General features: G+C 47.5%; 1 protein-coding gene across 1 annotated transcript; it reads left to right on the top strand.

Annotated features, from left to right (window-relative positions):
- The first annotated feature begins 3747 nt into the window (after positions 1–3747).
- On the top strand, positions 3748–5096 carry CH25H (cholesterol 25-hydroxylase). Its single transcript, XM_016220754.2, has one exon. The coding sequence runs from the start codon at positions 3748–3750 to the stop codon at positions 4558–4560; it is 813 nt and encodes a 270-aa protein (XP_016076240.2). The 3' UTR covers positions 4561–5096.
- The last annotated feature ends 5415 nt before the right edge of the window (positions 5097–10511 follow it).

The raw sequence follows: 10511 nt of genomic DNA, 5'->3' as shown, positions 1-10511 counted from the left end.
CAAATGCAGAAGCACAAGAAATAGTGTGGCCAAATTCCTCATAACATAAGAAAGAAATCCCCCCTTTTATGCAAAACCATTCCAGGGGATAGGTGGACCTAGATTACATAACCAATGCTCAAAAAAAAAATTCAAATTTTTTAGCTTCAATTTAGAGCCAATATTTTTAAGATGTACATTGAACCCACAAGTAACTTTTGAACACCCATTATGTGCAAGTTATAATGCTTGGCACTGTGGGGGGAAAACTCTAGAAGATTGGATCTGTACCCTAAAAGACCTATTCATCAAGCAAGCTGTTAAATCAATTTTGTTTAAATTAAAAGTGTTTAAAGGTGCATGTTTGCCAATTCAATAAATGATACCACTTCAGTCAAGACTAAATAGGGTTTAATTTTATTTGGCTTCATTAAGTGGTTGTTCTGTTTTTGGTGGCCCAACAGCTTGTGCCTATGTTTTCAGCATCCTCTGTGACATGGAGTGGACAACTGATGAGATTTAACTGACCATTTGTCCTGAGATGGTTGCATTTGTGTATTGGGCACAAACTTTTGTCCTGGTGGCTGCATGGGTTGGAAAGGCAGAAACGCTGGTGGCTTCTCTTCAAAGTGCTGCGAGGAAGAGGGGAGAGCCTGGGCGAACCAGGCTGAAGCCGCGGCTTCCAGGTTTGCTGCACAGGACTTTATGGGGAATATCCTAACAGGCTTAGCGATAGCCCTGGCCAGTTTGGCTCAGTGGTTAGAGCGTCGGCCCACAGACTGAAGGGTTCAATCCCAGCCAAGGGCACGCATCTCGGTTGCAGGCTTGATCCCGGTGTGGGAGGCAACTAATCCATGCGCCTCACATCAATGTTTCTCTCTCTCTCTCCCTTCCACTCTCTCTGAGAAAACAATGGAAAAAATATCCTTGGGTGGATGGAGGAACCAAAGCAGGAGAAGAATGGGTTGACTGGAGCTAGAGGCTCCAAAGAGGCAGTCCTGACAACAACCTAATAGCTAGGTCCAAATTAAGCAAAACCTGCCAATGCCACCCACTTAAAAAATCTGTGAGAGCATCCATCCAAAGCATCAAAGCATGGTAGCTGAAACCACAGAAAAGAACAGCATGTGCCTGTCAGAAATTTGAAGGTTGGCTTAATTTCTGCTGAGGGCAAGTCTGAGCGGTATTTTACTTCTGAGCAGAGTCGAATTGTGAGTCTGAGAAACTGAGCTTTGACGGACCCTTTGGAGCAGTGAGGAGCCCAAGAATGAAGGCTCAGTTAGTGGCATGTGCTACATTAAATAGTGTGGTGTAAGTCTCAAATAAACCTTTTTATTTTATTTTTTTAAATCATAAAAAAAAGAGCAAGGGAAAGAAGCCCTTCCTCTTCTCTCTGAGGTGCTGCTTGAGCCACACAAAAGGCAAGAGCAGGGTGAGATCTACCAGGAATGGAAAGGAAGAAAGTTTCTGGGCTGCACTAAAAGTGAATTGGAAGGAGCACTGGAAGAGGGGGAAGGTTCGAGAGGAGACTAGAAAGGACAGATTTTCTAACGGGAAGAAACCCATCAGCAGCAAAACCAAGGGCCTGCATTGCACCTATCTCTGCTACCATTCAGATAGCCAAGGCATTAGAAAACGCCACTTTCTTTCCTTTTTGGCATTGGCTATAAAGAAGCTCAAAGCTGCTTCTGAACCTTTATCTCATCAAGACACAAGCAGAATATCGTAATAATCTTATGGCACACTGAGGTTTATTTTATTATTATTTCTTTGAAAGGCTGCAGTATGGCCAGAGGCTTGGGGCTTCAGCGAATGGGCACCTAAGGAATATCTGTAATCCATCAGTGGCAGTTCAGAGACACACCCTAGCTGGGAGGTTCTGAATTCTGAACTGACCTATTATGGGTGTGTGTGTATAACATCCTGTGTACCCCATATATATCTTACAGTATTATATATCAACATATAATTATATATTATGAATTGGCATATTATATACCATGTATATAATATACATATATTAGGATATGTACATATCCTAGATATTATATTTCTAGGCCCATATATTGGTCTATATTTTTGTTGCAATTACTTCCTCACAATATATGGCTTTATATCTTTAATTTCTTTTTACATAGTTTTATTAGATTTTCATTGCAAACTTCATTGTGCTTTAGGTAAAATGTGAGGTGTAAATTTAAAGCAATGTGTCTTGTTTTGTACGCCAGGCACTACGCTTTTACTTCTGTAAGGCCTCAGCAAGCACAACAGTGCCCACTTCCACGGACTGCGTGAAATCGCTTCAAGTCAGACACTGAGCTGGTGCCGCGCAGGACTTACATGGAGGCTTACTCTCACGATTTTCCTACTTCTTGCTCCAGTGGACCCGCGAGATAGCTACTGTTTCCCTTGGCGCGGGGTAGATGCGAAAGTGCAAAGCTGGGAGGCGCGAGAGGCTGGCTCCGACCTCACAGGCACAAGAGGCAAACCGAGGGTCCCCGGCTCCCAAGTTTTTGTCCAAACCGATCCCCTAGGCGGTCCCTGTGTTCCCGCTGCCCGGGGCCATCGCGGGCTCCCCCCCGCCCGCCGGGTCCGAGGGTCCCCCAGAGCTCTCTTCGTACCGACCTCTTCGCCCGCAGCCCCCGTCCAGTCACCCCCAGTCTGCCGCGGAGAAGTAGGGATGGCGCGGGCCGCGCGGGCCGGCTCTGCGCCTGGGGTGGTTTGGGGGCCCGGCGGGGGTGGGGGGGATGGGGATGGGGGAGAAGGCGAAGGGCTAGCTGGCGCCGCGAAGCCAGCCCGGGGAAGGCAGGGTAGGCGCAACATCTGTTCACCCCGCAGCTCGGCGAGGCTTCAGAAACGCGCGCACGTTTCCAAACAGAACAAAGCGGGCGCTTTACCGATTTTATTGCTGCCTGAAAGGCAGCGACTTTTTGGCCAGATGTGGGCGGGCGCTAGATGGTAAACCCAGAACTTTTTTTTCCCCTAAACGGTCCCCCCTTCTGCGCAGAGTCCCGCCGTTCCCGTCGCTGGTCCGCGCGCCGCGGCAGCGCCGCCGAGACAGGCCCGGCGCCCGGGGTTGCGGTTTGCTCCGGGCGGGTCTGCGTGCGGTGGGACCCGGAGCTTGCGGCGAGGGCAGGTGCGCGCTGGGGACTGGAGCCGGAGAGGTTCCGCCCGGCCACCGCGTCCGTCCGATTCCCCGCGCCGGCGGCCGCCGCGCGCGGCCGGGGCCCTGAGGAAGGTTAGCGCGCGCTCGCGGCTGGCTGAAGCGGCTCAGGGCGCGCAGGCGGGAAAGATCGGAAATACGCAAGGCACCGCACTTTAAGAAGTTTTCTAACGTGAGGTTATGCTTGTGTTTGCACAGACGCAGCTGTATGTATGGATTTAAAAAGACAAGTAATTCGGGACTGACTGCAGAGCAGCCCTTCCTGGTGGTGATGGAAATATTCCCTGTCTTGTTTGGGGGTGGCGCTGACACAGATGGACTGAGCTGTCCAAACGCACAGAAACTCTAAAGATCTGCGCATTGCATCGTTCGTAAATCGAGCGTCAGTTCTACATGCGTGTGAAGTTACTAAGTGCCATTTATGTTGCATATGGAAAAGCCCACGGAGCGCAGCTGCCGGGGTGTATTTTAGCAGCTAAGCGCGGCTCTGCGGGCTCATTTATTTAAGCAAGCTCGGCGCAGCTGACGTCATCCGGGCGGGGCTCAATGCTACATAAAGCCGGCGGGCCCCGGCTGCGGCAGCGGCTGCGGAGCACAGCCTCGCCATGAGCCGCAGCAACGCCTCGGAGCTCCGCGTCCTGTGCAGCCCGGGCCAGCTGTTCCTGCAGCCCGTCTGGGACCTCCTGAGGACCCGGGACGCCCTCACCCAGTCGGCCTTCTTCCCGGTCATCTTCTCCATCACCACTTACGTGGGCTTCTGCCTGCCCTTCGTGGTGCTGGACGTCCTGTGCCCCTGGGCGCCCGCGCTGCGGCGCTACAAGATCCAGCCGGACTTCGCGCCCACGGCGCGGCAGCTGCTGCCCTGCCTGGGGCGCACGCTCGGCCAGCACTTGGTGTTCGTGTTCCCCCTGACGCTGCTGCACTGGGCCCACGGCCCGGCGCTGCCGCCCCCCGAAGCCCCCGAGCTCTTGCAGCTGGTGTGCCACGTCGTGTTCTGCCTGCTGCTCTTCGACGCCGAGTTCTTCGTGTGGCACCTGCTGCACCACAAGGTGCCCTGGCTGTACCGGACCTTCCACAAGGTGCACCACCAGAACTCGCCCTCCTTCGCGCTGGCCACGCAGTACATGAGCGTCTGGGAGCTGTTCTCCTTGGGCTTCTTCGACATGGTGAACGTCAAGCTGCTGCAGTGCCATCCGCTCACCGTCCTGGTCTTCCACGTGGTCAACATCTGGCTGTCGGTGGAGGACCACTCCGGCTATGACTTTCCCTGGTCCACCCACAGACTGGTACCTTTTGGGTGGTACGGGGGCGTGGTGCACCACGACCTGCATCACTCCCAGTTTAACTGCAACTTCGCCCCTTACTTCACGCACTGGGACAGGATCCTGGGAACTCTGCGGGCCGCCCCCGCCAAGTAGCGCGCGCCCCTCCCGCGCGGGGGTGGCCGCGGCGCGCAGCGGGTGCCGCTCGGGGACCAGGACTATCGCGCGCTTCATACTTGAATCAGAAGAAACACATCTGAGCTTTTTTATTTTTATATTTTAGTAAGTAATTTATTACCTGCTGGAAATTTATAGATAAAAATCTGATGTATTTTTTGCAATCTGATGAAGTAATTTATATAATTTTTGTATATCAACAATTGTATACTTGGTGTTGGATTCTAGCTCACTTCGAGAGCCTTGGTGTCTGGATAAATGTAGACATTCATCACTGGCATATTTAAATGATCTCCAAAAGGATTTGTTTGTAGGACGAAGAATTTCCTATGTTTGAAAGTGTTCTAGAATGAGGCTAAAAACCATATTTTTTAAAATGGAGAACCTGATGGCTGATGCTAGAAACAACTAAACATGTCCCTGCTGGACAGTGACTGAGACTATCGTATTTTTATCTATGTTTTCACAGAATTTTATATTTATATTGAAAGAAATGTTATTTATGCTTAAAATAAAAAAGCAGAGTATACACCAAATAAGTACTGACTCCTGTTTCACTGGCATTTTGAGTAAAACAAAACACCAAAACAGTAAGAGAGAGCTGGGATGGCAGATATCTGTCAAAGCCTTCATCTGCCTCGCCTTGGAAAGGGGGAAATCTGGTGGTGGGGTGTCCGTGGGGGTTATAAGAGAGAAAGAGGCAGGAGAAGGGGTCTGTTTTGGTCTAGAGATTTTAAAGAGGCAAAAACACTAGTGTTTTGAATCTGTCTTGACTGATTTCTGCCTAACAGGCAACTGAAAGGAATTACCCTGTAAAGTTTCAGAGAGATTAACACTGAGCAACCATGTGACTGTCTGGAAGGAGGGTGGTGTTGAGGGGATGAAGAGAGCGAGTGGAGTGCCCTGCTTTGCAAAACTGGTGAGTCGAGTGTGTGCATTAGAGGGCGGATAGATGCAGGAAGGGGTTTGGAGTACGCCCCGTCTTCGTGAAGCCATCCAGTGCAAATGACCATCATACGGGTCATCTCTGCAATCTGGGATTTCTGTATATTCACGGACCTTAAGTAAGACAAACATAGGAAACTGCATATCCCTTTCTCAAAGGGGGGGAAAAAAAGTGAAATTTGAACCCTAGATCCTTGATTCCTCATCTATGAAAGGAGATTGCGTCTCAGATGTTCCTGAAGATGACTTGTGACAGTAAATGTCCCTATTACTGCCCCTACACCTGTCACTCATCATGTACCCCATCCAGCTGCTGCCTAATTGTTTTAATTTAATCTTTGAGTGTAGTTGGATAGGGTAGAGTTAAAAATCAGGACAATTTAGACAGAAAAGTATAAAGAATGGCAACTTTGCATGTAATTCTAGGCTCACTAGAATATATATAGTTATATATATATAAAACTATCTCATTTAAAGGTGAAAAATCCATCTAAAAACCTGGTCTCCACAGTCTGCCAAATGAGACTCCTCCAAATCTTTAGCGAAATGCAATCAGAGTGCCTGGCAGCTCATAGGCATATTCCCACATTCCCTCCCAATGTTTGTGCTCTCTTGGCTTCTTTGCTAAAGGCCTCTCCCCCCCGTCCTTAGCAAGACTGTGCTGGGACTTAAAGACCAGATTGATGTATAAGAGTGAAATCCATGAAATTAGATAATGAGCCGTAAGGGGAAAGTGCTGATTGGAGGTCGTAGGTGAGTATCATGATTAGCATGCTGAGTGGAGAAGGCAAACAAGGATGAACAGGCAGGTGTGGAACATCGGGTACAACTATTTGCTGTTTTGAGCAGCTCCAGGCACGCAAAGCTGCCTGCTAATCTTGGATAATGACAATTGATCACAGCTCACTCTCTGAGGATTTTAACAACGTGTCATGTTGCTTTACCATATCAGGGACTTTTGCACTTGGAGCAAATTGTACACATAGAAATTGAGTTTAGACTTTCTAAACTCAAACAAATTGGATGTCTTACCAGTTTTTAATACCTTGGGAGCTGGAAGTGGGGGAGCGGAGAGGACAAGCAATTTTTCAGCTAGTCTGAGAGCCTAATAATAATAACAGTAATGATGATGATAATGAAATGGTTCATGTTTGCATTCACCGTCATACACATTGCTCCTTACAATGCTCTAGGGGATGTAGAATAGTTGTCATTATTTAAAAATTTATTATTATTAGCAAATGTTATGGATAGAGAATTGGTACCTTCCTAGGTTAAGTGGCTTGCTCCAGATTGTAAAATACTGGAAACTGGAGCCAGTTCTTAGGTCTTGTAGTGTACACCTTGCCTCTCCTCTGATGATGCTTAAGATAATCTCCATCTTTCCAAATGCTAGAAAATGCAAACTCTGCAACACCAACAAATGGTCCTTCCCCACTATTCCTCCCCTCCAACACAGTGTCCCCCTGGCCCACTACCTCGATGTGGACTTCCCTGGGTTCCAAGTCTCTGCTTGGCAGGAGAGAAAGCCAGGAGAAGTAGGCCTAGGCCAGTCTAAGTGGGACCTGGGAAAGCATGAGGCAGGTCAGGGCTCTGTTTTCTGTGTCCCTCCCTGCACATCAGCTAGAGCACAAACACTTAACTCTGACTCCAGGATTTAAAAGCTGAGTGACTCTGGAAAAGTTACTTAATCTCTCTGTGCCTTGCTTCCTTGCCTATAAAATGTAGATAATCACAGAATCCACCTCATAGAGTTGTTTTGAGAGTTTTTGAGCTACTACTCGATGGGTTGGAGGTGTTTGCTATGATTGGTGCTTTATGACCTGAATACCAGGACTGCAGATCAAGAATGCAGCCTTCTGTCCACAAACATGTTTGAGCTCTCCCGTCTTACAGGAAACAAGGCATGTTTGTTTTGTTTGACAAGCTGCTTTCCTTGTAATCCTCTCAAAGCCAAAGTGTTGGAAAGAGAGACTGCAAAGTGCCTGACTCTACTTCCTCACCTTGAGTCATCCCACCTCTTCCTGAAACTCTCACCCTTTCACTGCCATCTTCCTTTCAAATCCACTGATTCTCCCACCCCCGCCTTTACCATTTCCTTGGCTTTTTTTTTTTAAAGGTATTTGTTTTTGCTAACCAGTCTCTTCTTGGAATACGGTTCTTGCTTGGCTTTAGTGAGATTTCTCTAAAATTTCCTTCCTAATTCAGTTTCTTCTTCCTTCAGGAGCTGTTCTCCTCAGCAGGGAGGCAAGCTTCAACATGCGTCTCTTTTTATTAAGAAATATTTATAAAGCGTGTAATAGTCGTCTTTCCTTTCATCTTCAAGTGCACCTTCTCCGTCTCTGCTTGCATTCTGTTCTAAAACACACACATAGATGAGGTATATGCACACATATACCATTGCATATGTGTGAACAGACACGATATATGTATGCACACGATGTATACACTATTTATGTGCATACCACACACAAACTATATACCCACACACTATAACTACACAGGCAAGCGTGTATATATTATATATGTACATATGCACATAAATTATACATGTACATACATTACATGTGCTTGCATACTTTATACACACTATATATGTATATAAGCATTATATATATGCACTTTATGTAGGTATATCAACATTTTATATACACAGAGAAAAACTATATATCTATATCCACCATATGCATACCACGTCCCCCTCTCTTTCCACACCCACACCCACACCCACCCCCACCCACCCCCACACACACACATAACACACCACCGTTTATCTCTGCCCCTATTACCATGCCTTGTTCTTGATAATGATTGGTTTCATGTTGCATGAATCCTGGAAGCAACAGAAACACACCTTTGCTGTTAATCATGTCTTTCTTCATCCGTCCCATCCTCCATCACTAGTTTATCCTAGCTTCCTAAATAAGGCCATGCTCCCAACCCATATCTCTGTTCTAGAGAAGTCCACAGTCTACTGCAAAAGAGAGTCAGCAAACAAATGCACCTAATCTAATGTAGTCGGTGTGATCATGCAGGGTATTAATGGGTGGTTAAGGGAGCTCAAAGAAAGATGCGTCAGTTGAGCCACAGAAAACATGAAGGATTTATATGTGCTCCCCAGGCAGGTGAGGGCCCTACCCGCTAGAAGAAACAGAGCTGCAGAGTCAGAGAGGGATGAAGGAGCTTGACACACTTGAAACCTGGTGGAAACGCAGAGCACTGTGAAAACAAGGAAGGAAAGTCAGGGCATGTCGTCTTGCCTCCTGAGAGACCATTGAGACTGCTTAGGACTGCCTGTGTCACCTGCCTGTGTCACAGGGTTTTGGGGAGGTGGTATATAAAACTGCTGGGAAACAAATGTTAGGGCTGGCTATTATTTGTTGACTTCTAACGAGTACATGGATAAATGCATTAAGAACTGGACTTGGAAACGATATGTTAAGGAGCTTAGGCTGTGTTTTCTGGGCAATGGAGGGGGTGAGGTGGGCGTGCCGCAGATTTTAAGCAAAGAAGTGATGTGACTCCATCTGATTTGAGAAGATGATGGGCAGCCGAGAAGGGAGGTAGGGGTTCCCGTGAGGAGGCCGTGGGGAGTTCTGCCTGGATTCCAAACCTGGCTTCCAGTCCTGGCTCCACTGCCTGTGAACTTGTGACCTTGAGCAAATCACTTAATCTCTCTGAGGTTCAGCTTCCTCATCTGTAAAAAGAGGGGGGTAGCACCTGCCCTTAGAACTGTGGTAAGAAATAAGCAAGAGAGTGAGAGAGTTTAGCACTCTGCCCCGCACACAGCAAACGCTCTGTAGACAGAACCTTGTTTGTTATCGGTTGTTACCAAAGGGTTACGGTTACAGGTGAGCGACAAAGGGGTCCCGAAACAAGTGGAGATGAGGCATAGAGGGAGGAATGGGTTTCTGTTGGATCATAAAAGTAACACATGCTCATGGAAAAATTTCAAATGCTAGAGAACAGTGTAAAGTAAAAAGTAACTTCCATCCCCATTAATGAATTTATTCCCTTTGCAGATATAATCAAAGTTAGCCCTTTTTTTGGTACCAAAGCAGAAGTCAGTCTTTCAGTGTGTCTTTCTTCCTCCCCTTCAGCTGGGACGCAATAATTTGTTTTTACAAGTTAAAAAAATAAAAGCAAGTTAGTGTGAACAGAAATTCTTTAGACACAGGCCCAAGGGCCTTTCGTCTCTAAATAGTTTTTACTTATTTCCCTTTTCTAATATCTTTTGACCACTGTTCAAAACAAGAAGAGAAGCTTAAGTTGTCTCTCTTCCACAGTGTCTGCGAAAGGACTGCTTGGTACTGTGACTGTCCTGTGCCTGAAAACAGCAGGCCCGTGGCAAACTAAAGCTTTCCTTTCCCTGCAGCGGGAGGATCCCTGGCTCTCCTCTTCCCACACCTGCTTCATTGGCAGCTCTTACAGCAGCTTCACTCTCTGCCTTCTCTACTGGAAGGGAGGCCTCTCAAAGAAGAGGCCATGTCTTATAGATCTTTGATTCCTTCAGGGATCTTACACTTGGGAAGTGCTCAGTTACTGTGTCTGGAGTGTAGGCTCTAGGATTTGGAGCCTGAAGAAGCTGGGGTTGAGCTACCTGATTTTTGTTTGGGGGAAATCATCGAATCACTCTGAACATCAGTTTTCCTCTCTGTGAAATGGGTAGAGGTTGGGGTCATAATAGCTGGCCTTGCCTACTTCCTCAGGCTGCCATGAAGATCAAGTGAGATAGCCCAGCCGGGCGTGGCTCAGCGGTTGAGCATCGACCTAGGATCCAGGAGATCACGGTTTGATTCCTGGTCAGGGCACACGCCCGGGTTGCGGGCTCGATCCCCAGTAGAGGGCGTGCAGGAGGCAGCCAATTGATGACTCTCTCATCATTGATGTTTCTCTCTCTCCCTCTCCCTCTCTCTTCCTCTCTCCAAAATCAATAAAGATATATTAAAAAAAAGAAAAAGATCAAGTTAGATAGAGCAGCAGGA

Source organism: Miniopterus natalensis, chromosome 14, assembly GCF_054644295.1.
Source record: "Miniopterus natalensis isolate mMinNat1 chromosome 14, mMinNat1.hap1, whole genome shotgun sequence".
Classification (NCBI taxonomy): Eukaryota; Metazoa; Chordata; class Mammalia; order Chiroptera; family Miniopteridae; genus Miniopterus; species Miniopterus natalensis.
The sequence above is the reverse complement of the archived record's forward strand: the minus strand, read 5'-3'. Positions and strand labels throughout refer to the sequence as shown.

Bases quoted from the DNA above. Each gene is read 5' to 3' on its own strand.
- CH25H (XM_016220754.2), top strand. From the start codon at position 3,748: ATGAGCCGCAGCAACGCCTCGGAGCTCCGCGTCCTGTGCAGCCCGGGC.